The 24,094-nt window shown below is 42.0% G+C and overlaps 2 protein-coding genes across 5 annotated transcripts in view; one reads left to right on the forward strand and one right to left on the reverse strand.

The window, feature by feature from the left end:
- SRPX2 (sushi repeat containing protein X-linked 2) overlaps window positions 1–8,391 on the reverse strand; it is a 29,790-nt gene extending 21,399 nt beyond the window's left edge. The window contains exons 1-3 of one of the 2 annotated variants that reach the window (XM_027534557.1): window positions 8,061–8,391; window positions 6,123–6,355; window positions 1,314–1,394 (exon numbers count right to left, since the gene is read on the reverse strand). In XM_027534557.1, the coding sequence (XP_027390358.1) occupies window positions 1,314–1,394; window positions 6,123–6,204 (163 nt within the window). In that variant the 5' untranslated portion in view covers window positions 6,205–6,355; window positions 8,061–8,391. The remainder of the gene's footprint in view (window positions 1–1,313; window positions 1,395–6,122; window positions 6,356–8,060) is intronic. The other variant, XM_027534556.1, reaches the window with a different exon arrangement.
- Window positions 8,392–11,906: 3,515 nt separating this feature from the next.
- TSPAN6 (tetraspanin 6) lies at window positions 11,907–20,088 on the forward strand. Of its 3 annotated transcripts, none has more exons than XM_027534400.1 (9): window positions 11,907–11,954; window positions 15,236–15,539; window positions 16,433–16,621; window positions 16,886–16,960; window positions 17,484–17,582; window positions 17,847–17,981; window positions 18,263–18,346; window positions 19,075–19,180; window positions 19,862–20,088. In XM_027534400.1, exons 2-8 carry the CDS (start codon window positions 15,453–15,455, stop codon window positions 19,141–19,143), a joined length of 738 nt encoding a protein of 245 aa, XP_027390201.1. In that variant the 5' UTR covers window positions 11,907–11,954; window positions 15,236–15,452; the 3' UTR covers window positions 19,144–19,180; window positions 19,862–20,088. The 3 variants fall into 3 exon arrangements, with proteins under 3 accessions (XP_027390201.1, XP_027390200.1, XP_027390202.1); XM_027534399.1 differs by having other exon boundaries at window positions 11,933–11,954; window positions 15,048–15,539; XM_027534401.1 differs by lacking the exon at window positions 11,907–11,954 and adding an exon at window positions 15,933–15,949 and having other exon boundaries at window positions 15,444–15,539.
- The last annotated feature ends 4,006 nt before the right edge of the window (window positions 20,089–24,094 follow it).

Consider the following 24,094-nt stretch of genomic DNA (forward strand, 5'->3'; position numbering starts at 1 on the left):
TTTCTTAACCTCTTGGTACATCAAATCTGTACTAGGTCTTATCATCTTTCTTTAAAACATCTCTGGGATTCATCCTTGCTCTTCATTTCTTTTCAACTAGCATCAATCATCTCTAACCAACATCACTGTTACTGGTTCCTGGAGAATCTCCCTGACCCAGGGTCTACACCTCCTGAACTCCTACTTTCTGCCCACAATAATGAGGTTGATATTCTGAAATTACTATTTACCATGCCGCTCCCCTATGCAAAAACATATAATGACTCCCTATAACTCTTATCACAACAGCCAAACTCCTCAACATGGCTTGCAAAGCACAGAAACTAAGAATCTTAGAAATGGAAAGGATAGTAGAAATCATGTGGTCTAACTTTCCTTCTAAAGCAGGAACCACTATTCAGCCTCTCTTTAGAAGGGTCTCTAGATCATGGCGGGCTTCCCAGGTGACTCAGTGGTAAAGAAAATCTGCCTGCCAATGCAGGAGACATGGGTTCAATCCCTGGGTCAGGAAGATCCCCTGGAGAAGGAAATGGCAACACACTTCAGTGTTCTTGCCTGAAGAATTACGTGGAAAGAGGAACCTGGAGGGCTATAGTCCATGGGGGTCACAAAAGAGTCTGACATGACTTAGTGACTAAACTACCACCACCTGGATTGTGGAGCCTTTCCTAATTTGGTCTCACTGTTTATATTCAACTTTACTTCCTACAACTCCCTCCATATCCCATATCCTCCAGTCAGACTGGATTCTTCCCAGTGCCTTCCTCTTACACGTTTGTTCTTCTCTCTCTACCTGTGGCCATATGCTTTGCTGAATGCCCTCCTGTCTCTGTTCTACTTCTCGAAATCTACCCATCATTCAAGGCCTAGTCTAAACATCATCTTTCATGACCCCTCCCCTGACTTCTTTTTCTTAATTCCTATTGTGTTTACTGGTAGCACAGAGTTTCATGCTTCCTTGCCCTACACCTGCTAATTTTATTGCCCCCTCACTCATATCCCTTAGGAGAATGTAAGCTTCTTGAGGGGGACAAAACTTTACCTTTGTAGCACCCAAGGCTTTCCTTACACAGAATTAGGCATACAGTAGGTACTCAGTCCATACTTAGTGATAGAAGGGCAATCTTAATGCTAGAGAGGTTGGATCATGCAGCAAGTCAGTAACAAGATTCATGGATGGAAACCACAGCCCTTGATTCCCTGAACTGCAGCTTTGATACAAATGAGCCAAGCTGGGTGAGGATGCATCAGACAGGGCCTAGGAATTAGGACAGAAAAGGCCTTTCCTAAGCCTGAGAAGCAGTGAGGATTACCTTTGTAGTCTAGGATGGGAGTCTGTGGGACCTCTTCAGCATAGACTTCATTGTAGCTTTCATCTGGGTAGTAGCCTGAGCCTAGAATGAAGAAAATATCAAGATAACATATTGGTCTCTGATGCAAGTCCTTTCCAACCTTTTCTGCTTTCCAGCTTGGTCCCTTTATGAGGGCGTGACACTCCATGGGTGGAGAATGAGGTGGCTATTTAGTGGGAAAAATCCTATGCTGTGAAGCAGCACAACTAATGTGGGCAAACCTCCACACCTCAGGTGCATAGAGGGTGAGCTAATGGTGGGGGAGGGGTGGGCAGCTTACTGGGCTTCCTTGGTGGCTCAAGCAGTAAAGAATTTGCTTGCAGTGCAGAAGACCCGGGTTTGATCCCTGGATTGGGAAGATCCACTGGAGAAGGGAATGGCAACCCACTCCAGTATTTTTGTCTGGACAATCCCATGGATGGAGGAGCCTGGTGGGCTATAGTCCAGGGGGTCAGGTGGCTACTGGTAGCATTAGAAGACTCCATTAAAAAAAAAAATCAACCTTCTTGACCATCCACCCATCCTGCCCATTTGGACTAGAAATGATCCATTTCCCTGATGCAACACAGGAGTCTTGGTGAGACACTGATGACTGAGTTCTGAGGATGGACTGTTGTCCCAGATAGGAGGCAAAAATACAGAACCTTAGCAAGGGTCTTTCCATTAATGATGGGCCTTCTTACAGTCATCAGAGGGAAACAATTCCTCAAGCTCCCACCAGCCCACAGGGCACCAGCCTTTTGCTATATAGTCCATGGGGTTGCAAAGAGTTGGACACGACTGAGCGAATTTCACTTTTTTTTTTTTTTTATCAACTGTGTATTAAGGATAATTCTATGCAGGAAGCTTAAAAAAAAAAACACATAGAGCCATATGGTGATAGGAAATCTTACAATTTCAATTTCAATTGATTGCCAGGGCCAGGGGTGGCATGCCAGGGCAAAGAGGGAGGGCTTAAGAGGCAAGGGGAGTTTCACTGCCTGAACAGTTTGCCCTGGTTTGCAGAAATATTCAGTCACTCTGATCAGCAGGAGCCTTAGTAGGGAGGTGCTGAACTAGAGAACATTCTGGGTCCACCCCCGTTCTGTTAAGTGGTCCAGTCCCTGTGGAGGCCAGTCTGCGGCTGTCTGGGAGACTAAACAGTGTGTTCCACCAGACAGCAGGAAATGGGTCATGCATACTAATTGGAATACAACTTGGTCCTTTCTGGAGGGAAGTTTCCGGAAACTCTCTTTCCAGCCTCACTGTGTGCCTAAAGCACACACATTAATAGAGCAGCCAGCCGTGCTGGAGTCAGAGACAATTCTTCATTTCCAGGAGAGAGTGTGCTTCTGGGACAAGGCTGGGTTTTAGCACCGGAGCCCTTTGGCCTGTGTAAACACTCTGACCACAAGCTTACCCTGTCTCCTCTCTGGGCAGAGACACGGGGCCCCCTGCACTAATGGGTGGAGCAGAGGGTAGATGATGAGGCTCCTCCATTCCCCACGGGCCCAGACTGGGGGTGAGGGGTGGGTGTTGGGAAACTAGTCCAACTTGATGAACAAGGGAATGAATCAAATTGAAAGTTTGTCTTATGAAATCATGGCCTCATTGGTTTGCCCTCATTCCAGAGGAAAGAGTTCATATTTTCTCCTTCCCTTTATTTTTTTCTGGTTTCCCTTTTCAGTTCTCTCCTGGCTTTCCTTTATTTCTCCTTAGGCCTCCTCTCCCTTGCTCCCTCTTTTCCCACCTGGGTGGTTTCTTTGTGGTGGAGGGAGGTGGCAGGGTGGACAGAATTCTTGTCAGCTGTTTCAGTTTAGTATCAAAGCCTTACAATGCCTATAAACAGGAGGCCAGATATGTGTGATTTTCTAAAGGATTTGGTCCCCATACTCCTGTTCCAGAGCTTGCCTGTGAACAAATTCCCAGCATGGGAGCAAGCCTCTGTTTACCAAAAGAGCAGACAGGAGTGTCCAAGGCCTATGACTGGATAACGACCACCACAATAACAACAATGACTCTTAACATCACTCAGCACCTACTCTGGGTTTAGCCCATTACATGTGTCATCTCATTAGATCACCCTGACATCTCAGTGAGGTAGACACCCTTATTGCTTTCAAATACAGATGAGGTAACAGGCTCAGAGGAGTTCAGGAACTAGCTCGAGGTTTCCCAGCAAGTAAGGGGCAGAGTGGGCATTCCAGCCCAGGGTAGTTTGATCCCCTTGATGCCAAACTCAGACACTCCACTAAAGATGGTTGTAGGGGAAAGTTTTGGACAACATCCAACAGAAATAAAAATCCAAAATCTTTATTGCAATTCAGCTTTTTAAACTCTGTGTGTGTGGGATCGAAGGCCACCAAACATTTCATATCACTCCAGAATTACAAGGGATGTGGAAAAGCTGAGGTGAAGACTCAGTCAGATAATTACAGTCTTCACCAGGGTACAAAGCTGGCTGGCCCAGTGCCAAGTCTGCTTTGTGACAGGAATAATTCAGGGCCACCTTACTGCTTTAAGCCTTTCCATTTCTCATCTTTGCCTGTCTTTGGATAATTTTTGGAAAATATTAAGATACTGAGATGTGATATATGAAACTAGAGGACCCCTCCCCCCACCTTGTTCTATCTGTCTGTCCCTCTTGAGCCCTGGTGGGGAGAAGCTTTGGCATCGTTCCTTGGTCCCTTTAGGCTGATTGGTGGTTACCATGTGGTCTGTTACTGGGTTCCTCCAATATCCATAGAACAGACCCTCTAAAGCACTACACTTTACAAAGGTGTGGTTGGAAATGTAACTGATAGTTGATGACTATTTTAAGATCCACACTAATGCTTGGATTATGATAAGAAATGCTGTCTGACTTCCTGAACTGCACAGATATGCCAATACACACTTGTAATCCACTGCTGGCTTGATTTATATTTTTAACCCTTCCTACACCCTGCTGATTATTCCTGGATCCTATTTCTGATTAGCCCAGAATCCATACATGGCTGCTTTCCTTGTACAACTCCCACTGGAGGACAAGGTTATAGCCATGAACAAAACAGCCCTGAATGCATACAGTGGTCACTAAATATCTACTGAGTGAAGAAATGAACACATGAACAGAGCAAACTCAGACAGTTGAGCTAGTGATGTAGGGAAAGATTATTGGGAAATTCCCAAGTATCTCTCATCACATAGCCTTCTAAGAAAAGAACAGGACAGAATGAACGGGTTGGCAGGACTGTCAAAGACTTCACTAGCCAGGGCTCCCAAGAAGGAGTGATGAGCATGGTGACTCTTATAGAAAGTGGGGAATGGCCACCTTTGCAAATGGCCTTTTGAGACTTTCAAATGAATCCAAGTCTTAAAAAACTGCATTGTCCTCAAGACTCCAAAAGCTCAGGCTTCCACCCTGGGGAAGGTAAAGGCCTCAGTGTGCTCTGGGGTTTCTTATAGTGATTCAGAATCAGGCTTCACTCATCTAGCCTACACTCATGGTCTTTGGCTGGATTTTGGTCTCATGTACTTGAACTGAAGCTAGGGAGAGTTTGGGGACGATAGCTGCACATATATTCTGGAGACTTGGGCTCCTTTAACCCCAAACAGTGTGTGCTCTGCCAAGGGCTTGATTTGAACATCTTTGCCTCAGTGTCAGCCCTCATGCTTCACCCCCTACAAAGCCAAGTTAAGCCAAACAGGGGAAGAAGTTCGCATATTTGTTTGAAAACTTGATGCAGCTGTTCCAAACAGAGCTTCTGCCAGAGGCTTCCACCAGGAGCTAAGGGCATGTGGAAAATTTTAGCTACGATGACTGCAGCTGTGATGGAAGCAGTTTGTTATTTACTCATCTCTGGATGTTTTTCTAACTCCATTAGTTGGGCCTGTCTCCTTCCCCTGCTCCCCCCAGCCCCCATGAAGGCAGACAGTGCTGACCACAGAATATTATTAGCACTTGGAATGCCAGCTGGGCCCCATCAAAAACTCCTGTCTGGCACCTCATTATCCTTCCTTCATTCCTCCCCTTCCTTTCCCTCCTCGCTGAATGATTTCTCTTGAGCGCCCTATATCTCCCCAGAGGCAAAGGATGAAACACATTCAGGGATCTAGAAATCCCCATCCTTTCCAAAGTAAGAAACAAGCCAGAAGAAACTGGGGATTCCTGTTCAAGAGAATGTGGTCTGAATTGTCATTAGCAATCTTTATCAGAAAGGAGCTATAAAAATCTCATCCTATAAATAATGTCTGGGAGGGGAGAGAGAAAGAGAGAGAAAATGGAAAAGCAGGTAAGATAATGGCCTCAAAAGCCATGTTAACAAGCCACATTTTTAATATTTATTTATATTTATGAAGTATAGTTCAAGTATGTGGCTGTTGTTGTTCCCTCAGTCGTGTCCAACTCTTTGCGACCCCCTGGACTGCAGCATGTATAGTATAGTTCATGTATATAGTATTACATAAATTACTAGTGCACAATATAGTGGTTCACAATTTTTAAAGATTATACTCCATTTTTAGTGATTATAAAATATTTGCTATATTCCCTGTGTTGTGCAAATAAACTACAAGAATATATTGACCAAACTCACTTTTATGCTGGTGCAGCCTGTTTTCAAAAATCTATTAGTTTGCCTCAAAAGCCTCCCTCCGTAGCCTGCCTCAATGTTTAACCATCTTCTTTATTGAGGATAGTTCTTCTCTGTATCTAAGTGCCTCCTATTTCAGTCTAACCTTCCCTTCTCTAAGACTTGGTCTAAGCCCTGCCCTTCCTGGAAATAATGGGCTACAGTTCCTATGACATACCTGCATACCATGTTGGCATCACTGCTGGAGTGAGGAAGAGCAGCAGAGAGAGAGCTCCTCTTCGAGTTAGTTGAATGGCCATCCTTGAAAAGGTGGTGGGGAGGGATGGGAAGGGAGGTTAGGGAGACAAGAATAGAGGTATGTGGCCAGAAGCACCAAGGCAAAGGAGGATGACTTTCAGAAATCAGGCATCAATGAACTTCCAAAAGTGAGAGGAAGCAGAAATGCAGGATCTACGAGGAAGAAGAGAGATTTTTAAATTAACAAATACCTGTTATATTGTCCCCTTTGGAAGGATCTCCCACTTTTAGGATAATAAGACTCTATTTGTGAATTCTGGTCTTTTCCTCTCAGGAGGAAGAGGACAGAAAACAACCAATTCTCAATTGATCCTGGTGATATCTGATGCCAGTGTTCCATGGCCTAAATTACAGAGAGGGACATTGAGATCTCAAGACCAGGAAAGGGCCAACATTAAATCATATAGAACCAAGAGAGAAACCTGCAATCTAAATGTCCCAGGTGATGGTTTCATTCACTGAACTAGTGCTTCCTAACCACGAATCTGAGAAAGTGTTAGCATATACAGACTAAGAACTTGAACTCTGGAGTTACATAGATCTGGATATGTATCCATTTCTGTCCCTATTAGTTATGGAGCTTTGGACAAATTCCTTACCTTCTCTTAGCCTCAGTTTCCTTATCTATAAAATGGGCACAAAAATAGAATTTACATTATAGAGTGGATTATTGCCTGACACATAGGGAAGCAATCCATATATATTAGATACTATATTACCAATTCCATCTTGAACAGGACTGGATGTCTTCTTTCTCTAGTCTCTCAGGCAGTGACTATACCCTGGCTCAGTTCTTAGCTTTGGATTTCGAGGCTTAGCGGTTTGGTAGTGGCTTCCGGCTTTCAAGTCCAGCCTAACTTTCTAGTTTTATCCTGCTGAGCCAGCAGGAAGTCAGTAAGGGTGAAAAGAACATACTAAGGTACGTGAGGAGAGGGTAAGCAACCTCCCACTGCCCTCTCACTTCCCATCCTGTCCTCACTCTAATGAGTGAGGGACTCTCTAATGGGACTCTAATGGGATGAGAGTTTTGTGGCTTCCAGTAGGCAAATACTTCATAAATGACAGTATTAAAACTTGCTGCCCATTGCTGTAAACTGGCCGCTGGATTTCTCAGCAAGAACCCATTCACCCACAGGCTTTCAATGAAACACCATGCTCAGGGGAGGGTCAGTTCCAGAAATGGAGGAACAAAAAGATGGCAGATTCTGACCAGCATCCCTAAGGGATACAAGAAGTCCAAGAATGGCAGAAATTCATTTTCCAATTCATTGCTACCTAGCTTCAGATTCTGTCTTGAGAGTGGCAAGGAAGCAGAATACAGAACAAGTGAGAGCAAGCAGGGGAGGCAAGGAAAGTGGAAACATGTGGGAAGGAATCTCAGCAAGAAAAGATAATCTGCCAGAGCTGAAGACAAGAGATGAAAGCAGAAAGAGGGAATGAACAGACGAGAGAGAGGAGATTAAAGAGAGATGCACTAATCATCAACCCCCTCTCCCACATGCAGCCTCCATCCAGTTCCTTGGTTTGGGAGCAGGAGCTTTCCTTTGCAGACCCAGTGCTCTGAGTCTGTGACCCCTTCCCTACCCACCTTTCTCGCCAATCTCAAACTGAAAACTTGACTCAGTCATGGGGTCGGCCATCCCTCTGCTGTGGGCAGGGAAAGTAGTGGGAACCTGTGTCTGCAGCCAGGTCACAGCTCAAATGGAAACCAGCATATGGTCCAATTTCATAAAAGAACTTCTTCCCGCACCCCCCAATCCCCGAGCCATGTTGCCTAAGTCCTGGGTCTCGTTACTCCCTCGGGTTGAGAGATGGGGTGGTATGGTATGGAGTGGAGGGGTGAAGCAGCAGATCTTACCTGATGTACGGGTTTTTTGTACTCTCTCTTCTCTTTCTCCTTCCTCTCTGCTCCTCTCATCAGTCGGAAAAACTACTTTTTAACATTCCTAGAATGAGTGGCTCCTGGTCTGTCCGGGCCTCCAGGATTCTGTTAACACTGCCCAGATGTTAGGACATTGGCATCTGCCAAAAGTTTCCTTAAAGCTATAGTAGCCCCAAAGCTATAGCTGTTCCTCCCTCAGAGAAAGATTTTAGAGAAATGGAGGAGAAGGAATGCAAGGATAAGAGGAGCTCAGCCCGTCTGCTGCTGAGCAGAGGAGAGTGAGTGGCGCTGGCCTCAAGCCCATGAGTATAGTAATGACTAACAGGCTGGCTAAAGGGCCTCCAGAGATGTGGCGCAGTGAAGAACATTTTTTTTTTTTTTTTATGACATCAGGATTGAATGAAAACGAATTCCACAAACTCTCAGGAGAGGGGAGGAGTAGAGCCGATTTTGAAATTCCCTGGAGATTTTCCCTGTAATTCCTTAGTACTCACCATCCCCAAGTTGCCCTGCCATCCATATGCACAGGGTCAGACCCACTTTGAAATTATCTCTGATGACCTAATTCCAATGGACTTCAGTTTCTGATAAGATTGTGTTGTTGACAAAATATACCATGTGCTTCCAGCCTTCAGGATCAAACTGATTTCCTGTAATAAGAGCAGAGAGAAAGCATACTCACAGATGCTTTAGGGGGAGGTTGTTTACGTGAATTGAAATGATCTCTCTGTGCATGGCAAGGTTAAAGCCATTGCTAAGCTGTTTCTCACAGATCTCTGATGGAGGGCCATGTTTCTCCTCATCAAGCAAGCTTTCTTCATTTTAGTGTCTGATAATGAGACTGTTCTACCATGGGACATATCTGCTCCTGGTACTTTCCCTCCCCTCAGAGTTGCATTTCCAACTTCGAAATGCAGTGGTCCTGGAAGAAATTGTTTTAGATGCTGTAGAAAGAATTTATTTCCTGTGTATGTAAGCAAATTGGTAACCCCTTCTCAGTTATGAAGGGAAGAATTGTACTTAAAATAATACAAAGTTCAGTAGCAAGCCTGTTTCATTTTTCATCCACTGATCATGACTATGTACGGAGTGTTTACAGTGTGATCATTTTATAAAGTAGCTAAAAGCATGGTCTTGGCCTCATTCATTCAATAAATTTATCAAGCATTTACTGTGTTAAAGATGGAGGACAAAATTCCTGACATCCTAATACATAATTAACTCAACAAATATTTATTGAGCATCTATTATGTACCACACACTGTTCGAGGTGCTTGAGAGACACCCTTGCCCTTATGGATTGGAGGAAACAGACATTTAACAAAGATGTTAATTACAATTTTGTGTATTGAGCTGACCAATCTTCATTGGGCTTCAACTAAGCTAAGAACCAAGGGACAGTGATGAGTAAAAATTGTGTGATCCTTGATCTTATGAAGCTTACTCTGCAGCTCCCACAGGGTTTGTGTTTATTAGGGGAGAGAAGGAGGACACAATTAGAAAATTGTACAAGACCCTATAAATTTCCAAAAGGTATGGAATACACTGTGAAGACTCTGTGGGAAAACATAGGCCGTGGTCTGCTCTCAGGCAAGGGAAATGACATAAACAAGAGCTCATTGTTAAGTCAAAGCAGGGGATGGGTTAACTGGTATGAGGGTTCAGAGGAGCGGTAGGAGATAAAGTTGAATAAATACTGTAGGGCTCTTGAAATTATGGGCCGTTGAAATCAGATATAGGCGTTTACATTAAACTTATGTGTTAGAAAATAGTGAATTTATTAAATAAATGTGTGTGTGACAGAGAGCGTGAGAGAAAGAGCAAAAGAGAGAGATTGACAGCGAGTGAGTGAGCAGAGGGATAAATTCTACCAGGGTTATTTTCTTTCTAAAAATCCCTTCACTGACTCCCTTGTGGCAAAGAATATAGTCCCAGCTCTTAGCAGGACACACTGTACCCCACACAAGCAAATCCCCCTATGTCCTCAGCCTGGTTTAAACATTCACTCCATGACTCCTCATTCTGGAAACACTAAACTTGCTCTTCCTTTCTCACTGTTGTGGCTTGGGACAGATATGTTTACTCCACTCTGTAACCCTTTCCCTTCTTTCCTGGCCTGTTGAGAAGCTTCTCTCAGCCCATCCCAGCCAGAGCTGGTTTACTATCCTTTTCTATCATATCACTTTGTACATGTCTCATGTCTCAATTATAGGATTTATCACACTTATTGTCACTATTGATCTATGATAGTCTCTGTTCCCTACTCTAACTAGTCTTTTCAACTCAGACTCATCTCTGTCCCTTACTAGACTGTGAGTGGGACCATGGCTTAGTCTTCTTCATTCCCCCAGCACCAAACACAGAGCCCAGAACATGCTAAGATGAAGATGCTGCATAGGCCTTGTGTCCCACTCAGGGCTGGAAGGAGCAGGGCAGAGGGGTGGCAGTGAGAGATTAAAGAAGAAAATGAAGGAGAAGATTATAGAAATCATAGGGAGATCAAGGTAAGGGGATAAGTGAGACAAGAGGGGCAGCATTCCTATGAAGCACTTGGATGGGTAATATGAAGACCTTACAACAAACAGGTAGGGTTAATTTAAAAAACCAACATTTCTTCAGCACTACTACGTGGGGGTAACACTATATTAGACACTGTGGGGATATAAAGTTAAATAAAACACATTTTCCTATGACTTGGTTGGGAAGACAAGACAAAGACAGAGACTGGCAACATTCATACATACAAATATGAATTTTTTAAGGTTGTTAAAGTTCAGTATCAAAACTTTTAATAAGAAGCACCTCAGAGTCAACAAGATATTGTTTTAAGAAGTATTAGATATGGAAACTGACTAGTTGAAATATCAGCAAAGCTCAACAAGCCTACATTTGAAATCATTCTTAGAAAGTGGACTAAGACAAATTGATAATGTAAATGTAAATTTTAATACCATTTAGGAGTATTTCTCATTTCCATGTGTCCCAAATTGTATATTATGAGTCTTTTTGAAAAAGGCAAGATAAGGACTGGAAAAGGAAGAAAGAGTTCATAGAGAATGTGAAAGGAGTAGATGGGAAAGGGTGAATGAAAAAGACAATTGCAGAGAAGGAACAGTGAGAACGCACAAGAGACAAGAGGGATAAAAAGATATTCTTATTTAGGAAGGTAGCTTGTAAAACTATACCTATGAGTTATCTGTCAAAATTATGATGTTTAAATTATCTGTTTAAATGATGGTTATCTGATGACTATAATGTAAAATATGAGACTTTAATAAGTAGAAGGTGCTTTTAAATTTTACAATAGGTACTTAGCCGAAGGTAATTGGAGGGATTCTAGAAAAGGTATTAGAAAATGAAAATAAGACAAGCAGCGGGCTTCCCTTGTAGCTCAGCTGGTAAAGAATCCACCCACAGTGCGGGAAACCTGGGTTTGATCCCGGGTTGGGAAGATCCCCTGGCAAAGGGAAAGGCTACCCACTCCAGTATTTTGGCCTAGAGAATTCCATGGACTATACAGTCCATGGGGTCACAAAGAGTCAGACATGACTGAGTGAAGTAATGTCCCAAGACGTTATCTAACAGCTCAACTTAATTTTTCCGTTTTATGTCAGTGTGATACTGGGATGGCTTAGACATTTAGTTTTTAATTTCATTTAATTAATCAAGCCTTGAGTGACTACTAAGTGGTTAGCCTCAGAGGCCAGCTATGACCAATGAGCTGAACAGGGATTGGCCAAGCACCAAATGACCTCATCAATTGAGCATTGTGTCCTAGGGTCCTGGAGAGTATAAAAGCGGGTGCAGGAGCCCAGCCAAACTGGCTCTTCAAGTAGTTTCTGAACATGTAGACAACCAGACGTAAGACAGGTAAGTAGAGAAGAAGCAGATACTGAAAGCAGGTACTATAGTAATTGATTAAGGGTATGAGTTAACGTGAATGATCAGAGTATAAGGACTGATGTTAAAGAAAGAAGTATATGTGTTGGCCAGGCTGGAGAGTTGGGGGAGGTTGTTCTCATTGGGTTGGGTTTGAGCTGAACCTTAAGTTGTGGGGCAGGTATTTTGAGTTTAGAGATTGGGAAGTAGGGAACAGATCTTATTTATTGGGGAGATAATCGTACTGGCTTATTATGGAACAGAAAATTCACTTTGGAAAAGCTATAGGAAATAAGCTGATGTGCTGGAGGAGGCATCATTTAAATGTCAAAGAAAAACACTTTAATCTTAAAGGTTACAGGAAGTTAATAGAGAAGGGACCAAATCTACACTAAATGTTGACTGTAAAACAAGCAGTAACAATATTTAAGGAAAGTATCTTCCTTTTTCCCCCTACATTTTCAACATCAAATGTTTTTTTGTGATCAGAAAAGAGGGAGAAATTACGAGGTTGAACCAAAAAAGCTATTGAACTCCCTTTACCACTCTGGGATGGGCAGGGTTACCTCCTAGGTGGTTGGGCTAATTGAGTGAAGGCAAAAGTAAAATTCAACAAAACCCACAAGTACAAGGCAGAATTGGGGAAACCATTGAGGTTCTTGTGCTTCAGGGGCTCCAAAAAGCCCTTGTTTATGGTTAAATGTACAATTGCAGCCATATCTCATCACATAGTGGGCTCTGTTTCTGATGAGAGAAATGGAAGTTGCCAGGGTTTAGTCCTAGGCAAGTTACTTAGCTTCTTTGAACCTGTCTCCTCATCTGTAAAACATGAGCAATGGTAGTCGCGGCCTCACAATAAGGACTTTTGTGATGTAAGGATGAGGTAACACTTGTTGGTTGCTTAGCAATGGTGGTTGGTACATAGTCAATGCTCAGTACAGCATTTATTAATAATTTAAGGAATAAATTTATTTTATAGCCTAGAGACTTACTTCTTACATTGCCTAGATGGGATTAGATGCCTCTTTGTCTGGGTTTCGACCCAGACCCAGACCTAAATTTGAACTAAACTGAACTTCTAGGCTTGGTGGCATGGCAATGGTGGGAGTGGGGTTAGCAGGGTGGGAGGCACTGTTCAAGGTGTTGTGGCCATAGGAATATTAAATTCCATGTCAGGTTTTGGTTTAATTTGGCACTGACTGTTATTCAAACAAAGCAGTGTTGTGAGTAGCAGAGGAAGGGAGGGGAGGAAAATCAACACATTCTTGGAAATAAGATGCAGCTTTTGCTTGGCTATTTTGTTTTTTCTTCAGCCACAGAAATATTTATTTGCTCTCAGGCTTACAATGAAAATCCCTTTCAGGACATGGTACAAACCTAAGCTTTAGAGGAAACTTCATTTAAGATGACAAGAATTTAGCAAGATTTCCCTTGATACTTTTTTGTTTTAATATGAGAACCCCTCAGATGTGTGCTCTTTAGTTTAGGGAGACCACTTTGCATATACTGAGAGCCCCCTCAACTTCATTTCCTGTGGCTGTGGCATATATGGTGTTTTAAAATTTGATGTCTGCCTTATTTCCTGATGACCTTAGTGTTTACGAAGTGTATACATGTATCATTTACCTGTTCTCTCCATGTATGTATGTGCTAGGCTTTTCATGCTTTAGTATAAGGCATGGCAGTGCAATAATTCTCCAGCAGTTGCTCTCTTGGACCTCAGACATCTGGCATGATGCTATAGGAGCTGGTCCTAGGTCAATATTTGAAGCACAAGGAAGCTCTGTGTGACCAAGTTAATGGAACTTTCCTGTTTTCTGGTTCTGTGGTATGTGTTTAAAGCAAGATTTAGAGCAAAAAAGTTTAGGCAGTCACCTCTTCTTCACCAATGCAGGGCTTATTGCCGTGGCAATACAATGAATACCCATTTGTGATGTTAAGCTTGTGTCACTGATGATGTAATTGGTTGGTTAGGAAATGGAATACTGTCTTTTAATCCCATCCCCCTAGAAACACCTCCCCCTGACACACACATTTGACAGTTTCTTCCCTTAAAGAGCTTATACTTTTGTTAAACCGGACCTTAACAGATGAAAAAAAAAAATCCCTATCTATCCTGAGGTCTCCAGTATTTAGGAGATTGTGAAGAGGGCTGTTGTGCGTGTGTGTGTGTGTGTGTGTGTGTTTTAAAATTACACTTTACCCTAGAGTTTGACTCAGGTCTGCCTGTGTACATAAGGGACAGGAAACTTTCTGGTGATTCATTCCCATCCTGGAAGCAGTTTAAGTCCTTAGGAACACATAGTCTCAAGTTCTAGGAAGATCTAAGCAACTGGTAGAATTTCTTTGGGATGAGTAGGCACCAAATACCATATACAGCTTATATAATAGAGGAGAGGATTGAAAAAGCACAGTTATCTCTAGTTTTGCCTTTGCTGTTAGTTGTGTGACCCAAGATTTCAGCCTCTTTATGATCAGCTGTTCTTGATCTGAAAATACAGAGGGCTGGAATATACAGTGCCTTTCAGTCTTAACATTTAAAAGAGAGTCACATTTACCGGGTATTCTCTGTAGCGCCTTCCCTTTTGAAAGTTTGTAGCTAATAGCTGAACTTACATTTCAGGAGTAATTACTTTAAAGCACTTTTCCTTAATCTCCAGTAATTTAGATGATAAGGAGGGAGAGGGATAAAGGCAAGAATTTTTGGCAAATTCTTGTAGAGAAATTCTAAAATTCATTACTTTCCTATCTACCTTTGGAATTCTTTCAATAAGTGGTTATTTATTATTCTTGTGCCCCTTCCCCACCTCCTAAAACAGTGTTCAAAAATCGAAAAAACACAAGAGACAAAAAAAAAAAAATCATCCTAATTCCACCACTCACGTAAATTGCACTTTTCCTTTAGGTTTTTGTCTAAAAACATGTGACTGGATGGATCGCTCTGCGAACTGCTTTTGCTTCTCTTTGGAAATATAGGTCCATGTCTTGAGAGTATTTTGCTACGTAATAAGATACTCTTAGGTTACTTTTTCTTAGGTTACTTTTAACCTCTTTTCATCCTCCCCCCCCCCCCCCCACTTTTAGGGCATTAGGGGCCGGCGAGGCCGTATCTCAAGAGTGCTGCTGGCGTTGCTGGTGTTAGAAACAATAATGATGCACTTATAAGGGCATGGAGAGGGGTGGGGGGCAGGAAATATTCCATAAGCGAAAAAATGAAGCAACCTGCACTCTGAAGATCTAAGAAATTTCCGACACTAGAACCTTTTGTGTAGCGTTTTCGGCAACCTTCGGCAGAGGGCGCTCGGAAATTGTCGTCACTTTCCGGACAGCCTCCCAGACTTTACCCTCTAGAAAACTGTACAGTGTTTCCGGCTCTTCTCAGTTGCGGGCGCTCGTAACTTTTCGGCAGTTTCCGGGAAGACTCGGGGGCTCCGCGCCTCGCTAGCTGTTCCGATCGCCTGGCGCAGCGGGCAGGGTCTCTGGCGAGTCATGGCGTCCCCTTCTCGGAGGCTGCAGACCAAACCGGTCATCACTTGTTTCAAGAGCGTCCTGTTGATCTACACATTCATCTTCTGGGTGAGAGACGGAGACTCCGGGGACTGGAGGGGATCCCAGGCTGGAGTCGGGGAGGGGGTGTGTGACCCCGAGCCGAGGGAGCTCGGATCCGAAGTGGGAAGGGAGGCGCGAGTGGGGTTGGGGCGGCGGTCGCTGCTGGGACCTCGGCGCTGGGACTCCACCTCGGGTTCGGGCATCTCCCCCGCTCGGGTCGGGGTCTTGGGCAGCCGAGAGGCTGAACCAGGACCAGAAGTGCCTAGCGTTCGAATTAGATGCGGGGCGCCTGGAATGGAGTGACCGCCCCCCCCCCCGCCCCCAAAGCAAGCAGAGAGTGTCCCCTGAGAAGCAAGGCTTGCCCGGGCCCGGTGAGGGCTCGCTTGCATAATAGTCTCTTTCTTTTCACTGCTTCATAAGAGGGGAGTATTTCGCAGGTAAGTATGATAATGGCTCCGCTCCCGCCAGTCTATCCTTAGGCTTGCTTTGTGAACCATTCTTTTGTACGCTGTGCACATTTGTTTCTGGAACACTTACGAACACTCCCTTTCCCCCTACCTGCGGGAAGGTTTTCTTCCTAAAGCGGGAGTAAATGGGTTAAGGAAGTTTTGAACCCTAGGGTAAAAAAAAAACAACATCAAGTTTAAGAATTTTGTCAAGAAGCCTAGCTGCCCCCTGGTTTTGTCCTGGCTACAGCTGTCCAGCGTGTGGGTTTATCAAGACCTGTTCTTGTGTGCAGCTCCCCTTCCTAACCCTCTGTACAGTCCCCCCTTGTCTGCCATATCCCAGCCACAGTTCTGTGGCCACAGAGTGCTACGTCAATTCTCACACCTATTGTTTCTTAAACATCTAGTGGTGTGTGGTTTGAAGATGTTACTGTATACAGTGTATAACTCTCTATTCTCTGATTTCCCACATAGATCACTGGTGTTATCCTTCTTGCCGTTGGCATTTGGGGCAAGGTGAGCCTAGAGAATTATTTTTCCCTTTTAAATGAGAAGGCCACCAATGTCCCCTTTGTGCTCATTGGCACTGGCACTGTCATTATTCTTTTGGGCACCTTTGGCTGTTTTGCTACCTGCCGAGCTTCTGCATGGATGCTGAAACTGGTGAGTCCTTGTTTTCTTAAAATTGGTTGTTGGTTTTTGAAAAGGCTAATATGTTGTAGGCTTTGTTTCTTGGAACTAGGCATGGCCCCTTTCTGATTTTTCCTCTTCCTTATGAAAACTTAGCAAGTAACAGTATAGCTGCCAATTCCCACTTCTGTTGTGTTTTCCCTGCCCTTTTCAGTAACAATGTGCTGAACATTGACTCGCTTTGCAGCTGTCACGTATCTTATTTATGCTGACTTGGACTTTCTTTTTATCCCACAGTATGCAATGTTTCTGACTCTCATTTTTTTGGTTGAACTGGTCGCTGCTATCATAGGATTTGTTTTCAGACATGAGGTAAGCTTGCCTTTGGGAACCTGAATATGTGAAAATTTATCCTCTAAGAGATAAAACTGGATAAATTTAAGTAATAGAGTTAAAAGACAGCTTTCACTAGTGCTTTCACTAGCACAAAACTGGTAACACAAAATTGATACCTTCTCCACTTGTCAAAACTTTAAAAACAAATTAGAAATTGGAATTCCACTTTGTTAAATCTGGGGTTAGGAAATCATTCAGTGAGTACTGAGGCCTCATCCAGGAGAGTGTTTAACAAAGTGGTAGTGAGGGTGGGCGATACAGCAGTACAAAGCTGCCACTTGAATAAATATAGGTTCCCATTGTACTTTGAACTTCTCATAGTTATCATCTTTTCCTGGAATGTTTTGCTTAGGAGTCCCCTTAGCAAAACCATATCACTTAGAAGATAGAATTGGACCATAGATATTAATTATATGTTGCTGCAATTTCCTATTTGACCTGGAGATCAAAAGAACATTCTAGAATCTTTGTTTACCAGCCTTGTGTTTCTTTGCTGTAGATTAAGAACAGCCTTAAGAATAATTATGAGAAAGCTTTAAAGCAGTATAACGCTACGGGAGATTATAGAAGTGATGCAGTAGACAAGATCCAAAGCATGGTAAGTGGTCATAGCTGGTGGTTTCTCAAGAAGGAAACACATTCCCTATTCCCTCAGAGAAGATGATAGGGCCCTGCCTATCATATGTTGTCCACTTGCAGTATAGCAGTGAAAGTCAGACCAGTTCCAAAATGTTTATCTCATGAATTTTAATGCCAATGTCATAGGATAGAGATCACTGAGTATAATCTTAGATGCTGGTGTAATTGTTTGACTACATAGTTGTAATATGAACTCTAAATGCTTTTGTTGGATTTTTTTCAGTTGCATTGTTGTGGTGTCACCAACTATAGAGATTGGAAGGATACTAATTATTACTCGGAAAAAGGATTTCCTGAAAGCTGCTGTAAACTTGAAGATTGTTCTCCTCAGAGAGATGCAGATAAAGTAAACAATGAAGTAAGGAGTAAAAAAAGAATTTAATTTTCACTCACAATACACATAATCTGCAATAGCGCAGAAAACTGAAGCTCAGAAAATTTGTGACTTGTGATTAAGTGACACTTAAATGCATAATCCAAAAAATGAATCTTATGTCCCTCAAAAGAGATAGGATTTGTTATGAAAGAATAATTTGAATAAAAGAACAAAGATCATCTTTTGCAGAGATGTGTGATCAAAGTATTATTGCTTGGACTGTACTTACTGTTTTTTTTTTTTTTTAATTTCTCTTCCATTAGGGTTGTTTTATAATGGTGATGACCATTATAGAGTCAGAAATGGGAGTTGTTGCTGGAATTTCTTTTGGAGTCGCTTGCTTCCAAGTAAGTCCTTGTAGTTAGGAAATGTTTCATCACTTTTGTAGGTGTAGGCTACAAGATTTCCACTTTGAAGGCTTTGAGTTTTTGCTTCTGGGCCCTGTATAGCAAGGACATTTTTTAGAGAAGTCACATTTTCACAAAACTCAGTCGATCATCTCAGTAGAAACAGTAGTTTTGCCCTTTCCATTCCAGTTTTCAGTTGTCTTGGATCCTGTTTTACCATGCTGTTTTCCACAACGCCAGAGTTCTGTGAGACCTGCCCTCTTAGGTCTCTCTGAATCTGTACTCTCTAATAAAATAGCCACCTTTCGAAAGTTATAACTATGAAATTAAAATTTTAGCTCCTTAGGCTTCCATTTGAAGTGCTTGAAAACCATATGTGGCTAATTGCTGCCATGCTGGACAGCATTTTCATTATCACAGTACTGCCTCATAGATGGAGATTTTACTTGATGAGATGCTAATTCTAAGCCATATCCTTTTTGCTCTGATAACTGAGAGGAAGAATAAGAAAAGTTTCCCCAAACTTCAGGATTTTCCCAGATTGATTTATGTCAGGGATGGTTGTGAAATTCCAGATCACAGTTGTAGTTAAGACATCATGTATAAGCTTATTATAGAAAAAACTTAAGGAAATAAGTAGTGAATTGGAAGTGAAAGGACCTGTATCTTCAGGTATTTAAGCTTTATGTGTATGTGTATGTTTAGTTTTGCTTATATTTTATTTCCAGCTGATTGGAATCTTTCTAGCTTACTGCCTCTCTCGTGCCATTACAAATAACCAGTATGAGATAGTGTAACCAACATAACACGGGCCTATTACTCTCCAACTTTAAGGTATGTTCATTTTGATCCTCAGCACTGTCAGTGTTTACTTCAGCCTATACATGTGATGAATGGGACTGAGTTTGCAAAGAAGATCATGTCCAGCAGTGCATTCAAATATTATCAGTATTGTGTTAGCAGTGGGACACAACTGAAGTGACTTGACACAGCACAGCCATGTATAAGCACTAGTCTCGCAAAAATATCATGGCAGTAAAAGGACAGATGGGCCTCTCTGGGTTTACCTACATGTCAGCCTAAAGATCCTTCGTGGTCCCATTTCTAACAGATTTGAACCTAATGAAGAGAAATGAAGAATCCTAATAGTGACCTTACTTGTAAGTGTCCCTGGCAAGTACACTCTGGCTCTTGATCAATACCGGCATTTTCCCCTGGTCTTTTACCCAATTCTCATTTACTGCAGTCTTCTGGTATTACTAGAGCCATGAACTCATCTAGCTTAACTAGATTTTGGAGAAACATGTGTTTCAATAACTTCAGAATTTGAATGATAAAATGTGAGAACTATAGCTGGCTGAATTAATCCCTAGGGTTCCCTTCACATTTGATTTGAGTCACTCACTGGGAACACGTGGAGATCTTCATTAGCAGACTAGATTAAAATGCGTGCAAATGAATACAGATATTGAAGTTTGGGTTACAAGGAAATTAACTATTTTTCCTTTAATTTAGGATATTAACATCCCTATCCCCAACCTTGTGAATTACAAGATCACCTGGATGGAAGACCTACATTTGTTACAGATAGATTGAAAAACTACATCAATAGTCTGATTCGATCAAGACAGTTGTTTGATACGTTCGAAGTCCACCTTTTGTCCCATTCATGTTACATCATTGAAATCTCCATATCACTCTGAAACACTGGAAGAGCTTAATAAATTGTAAACGAAGCAAAACTGTTCCTCTTGACTTTTTTGTCTTGGTATGGGGCTTTTGATAGACAATGAGTTTGCTGTTCATGTAGTAAGATCGAAAACTGACCCTTCCAAACTTGCCCTTTTCCCAGCCAGAGTTATCTGGTGTGATTGTATACTTTGCTTCAAGAAATTAAAATGTTTTCATTAGTCACACTGTAATTTAATTCCAGCCAGTAGTTGGATAACACCCATCATCAGAGTTGCCAATTGGTGGTAATGGTCTGACTTCTAAGGCACTCAAGACTGTAAAAGGCACTACACATGCTCTGTGATACATCAGGTTGCAACACCTTAACACTTTACGTTTCTCTGCCTCTGAATTCAGATATTTACACTAACATGTTTGTTTCCATTATTGTTTGAAAGGTTCTAATTATTACTGGTGCCAGAGTTATTGTATTCTCTTTGGGAATTTAAAGCAAAAGATCTTCATTAGCTTTAGCTGGAATTTCCTTGCCAGGTTCATATGACTTAATTGTCAATACTAAGGTTAACTTTTAATAGTTTTGTGGCTTTGGTTAATAAATATAAATCTTTTACACAATAAATAGTGTTTTTCTCTAAAATCATTGTGTTTAACTTTTGGAAAATCTTCTGGGATGGTGGTTTTCCGCTGAGAAAGCTAAGCCCCACATTTCTACTTGGTGAATATAGTTCTGGATATGAAATGTGAATATAGTTCTGGATATGAAATGTAAACCTGAGATCCGGACACATTTTTAAAAAGTTCCTGTTTACAAAAAACTATTCCCTGTGAAAGAAACACATTCCTTGCTATGAAAGAGCATAATGCTTATCATTCTCCTAGAGATTAGACATTTTTATTGTATAGTTTAAGAAGTTGGATGGGGAGAGAGATAACCTGTACCTTCAGGGTAATAAGGAAATTAATCATTAAAGTTGGAGTTGGAATGGGGGAATTCTTTCTTTGGTTTTGAGTTTCTTTATTCACTGTGTGTGTTAGTTGCTCAGTTGTGTTCGAGTCTGATTCTCCTGACTAGCCCTTGAGGCTCCTCTGTCCATGGCATTCTCCAGGCAAGAATACTGGAGTGGGTTGCCATTGCTTTCTCCAGTGGATCTTCCTGACCCAGGGATCGAACTCAGGTCTCTTGTATTGCAAGCAGATTCTTTACCATCTGAGCTACCAGGAAAACCCTCTTTATCCATTAGAAGAACCAAGCTCATCTCTGACTGCCACATATTCACAGTCCTTGAATTTAATGGTAAGTAAGTAAGTGTTAGTTGCTCAGTCGTGCCCAACTCTTTGCAACCCCCTGGGACTGCAGCCCACCAGGCTCCTCTGTCCATGAGATTTTCCAGGCAAGGATACTGGAGTTGGGTTGCCATTTCCTTCTCCAGGGGATCTTCCCAACCCAGGGAACAAACTCTGGTCTCCTACACTGCAGGCAGATCTTTACTGACTGAGCTACAAGGGAAGCCCAAATTTAATGGTAAGGGGGAGTCAACCACAGTACAGAAAGTGGATGAAAACTACTAAAGTTAATGATGAGTTTGGCAGTACCTATTTGAAAGTACTTGAAGTTACTGCAGAGAAAGGGTATTCTCCATTAAAACATTCGATGGGTGACGACATAAGGTATAGGGATAAAACAATTGAAAAAGATTAGTGGCTTTCCAAATGTAGTGAATCAGTTATTGAAATCTGATGCTAAATAAGGATTTAAAGGATAATCAAACTTCTTTAAAGGATAATTGGAGCAATTTTCAAATAGCTATTTTTTCACTAGGGTGGCCTAGGATAACCTTTTGAAGTTTTCTTTAGTATTTTATAGACATTTTTCCTTGTTATTAAAAAAAAAAAAACCCCAGCGCATGTGAAAAGTAGAAAAAACACGCTGCCTTGCCCTTAAGGTGGGTTGGTGTGTTTGTTTTCAAGATGGATTTTTTTTGGATGGCCAGGTAAAAGCCCCTTCTAGCTGAGGTGTGCGTCTGTACGTGGACTATAAAGTCCACCCCCACCTTTGTAATGTGCCAAAGGTATCCTGTGGGTTGTCTCACTTCCAGGCACCAGGTTGCCCACTGCAAGGCAGCTCTGAACTCCACTTTGAGAAGCACACTTTTCTGAAAGTGTGGAAAGCTTGGCAGCTTTGGCCTATTCCTATGAGGGGTTGGGTTTACGTTGTAGGCATCAAAATTTTACAGAAAATAAGTCCCTAATACAAGGTATAAATGCCATTTCTGTTTTTCCTCAGCTCACACAGGATTCTTTGAGACTGTGCTTTTAATCTCCTGTCAGAATCCAAGTTGGTACTTTAACAGTGATGCTGGCCAGCCAAACTGATTAAATTATTAGGAGCTAAGCAATGTACACATTTTTGTGTGTGTGAAGTTGAGAAAGCTTTGATTTCTTTGGACTGTTCTGTATGGGCTTTTGTTTATATTTGTAGGAAAAAGTCTAACACAAGCTGTAACTACTATTCCTCACAGCATACGTAAGATACATTGAGATTTGCTATTTTTAAAATTTGTTGCCCTTCAAGGTTGACACCTTTGCCTGTGATGTGGGCAACCAAACTTATTTAATTCAAAAAGGAAAACAGAAGTCTAATATATCAGAAAAGAATACATAAACTGAAACAGTTTTGGGGAAATGAGACTTTTTAAGTCATGGGTCTAAAACTTCAGATTTCTTGTGAAAGAAAACCATTATGGTTTAATTATGACTTTTCTATTATGTATCCCTATCCTATGGAGCTTAGTAGACTTGGGCACTTGTAAGAGCACTGCAAATGCTAATGAAATAAATAAAGGAGCCAATCTAATTATAATGGTTTCTTAATGTTCTGTTAAATAAGTCTTTGATCTAAATATCTCATTCCATATAAACCACTGTTTATCTAATAGAAACCCCCTGCCCAGTCAGAAACCACTTAACCTCGGAAACCTCTCTGCTAACTTCCTCCCTGTCAAATCTCTTTTTGCTGCTTCTCTTTTAAGTCCTTGCTACATGCGATGCCACTGAAGATTCTTGGTTTTTGTTTTGACCTTGTAATATCCTGCTTTTCTTCCCTTTTACTGCTCTTTCTAGTTTACTTTACTGTTTTAATTTCCTCCTACTTTTCAAGTGTGGCTTTCCCCCTGAGGCTTGCATTTGGCTTTCTGCTCTTAGGTTATGCCAACCTTGGAGGAACTGAATGTAGATTACGCTTCAGTTGTGTGTTGGTAATTGTGACTTGCTTGTTTCCCTCTCTGTCCCCAGCACCCCAAACTGTATCACTCTGAACACTTAAAGATTCAAAAACCCCTCCTGTAACATGTAGTCCATGCATAGTAGGCACATTTGATGTTGACTGAACTGGTTCCTTCACCAGGAATAACAGTTTTTGGGAAGCAGGGAAGACAGTCCAATTGCTCTGAAAGTGCATCATTGGCTCTGCTACATGCATTCATCAGATGAACATGAGTTCTTTGGGTAAGACTGTCATACTTGATCTGGTGGTGCTCTCATTACCATGACCTCAAAGCTTTTATTAAAAAATTAAAGTAGTGATTTGTAAAGATTTCTCTCTTCCAACAAGTTTTTCACTACCATTGCTGGGGAAAGACAATCCCAATATGAATATCCTCAAAGCAGATCAAACTGGCATGGTACATCCCTGAATACAGACAATCCACGAATAAGTGTACACAGTGTCTAAGTAGGTAATACAGCTACTCAGAATCATCACTGGAAAGGTTTGGACACAGGGTAACACACCTGGGGTACAGTAGATTTTGAGAGATGAGGGATGGCATCCATACATTTTCACTCCAAATGCATGCCATGACCTTCCTTAGCAGGAAAATGGCATCAAAGAGATGTTGTTGTTCAGTCCCTAACTGTTGTTCAGTTGGACTCTTTGCAACCCCATGGACTGCAGCACACCAGGCTCCTCTGTCCTCCACTGTCTCTTGGAGTTTCCTCAAATTCATGTCCTTGGAGTAGGTGATGCTCTCTAACCATCTCATTCTCTGCCACCTTCTT

Source organism: Bos indicus x Bos taurus, chromosome X (assembly GCF_003369695.1).
Source record: "Bos indicus x Bos taurus breed Angus x Brahman F1 hybrid chromosome X, Bos_hybrid_MaternalHap_v2.0, whole genome shotgun sequence".
Lineage (NCBI taxonomy): Eukaryota > Metazoa > Chordata > Mammalia > Artiodactyla > Bovidae > Bos > Bos indicus x Bos taurus.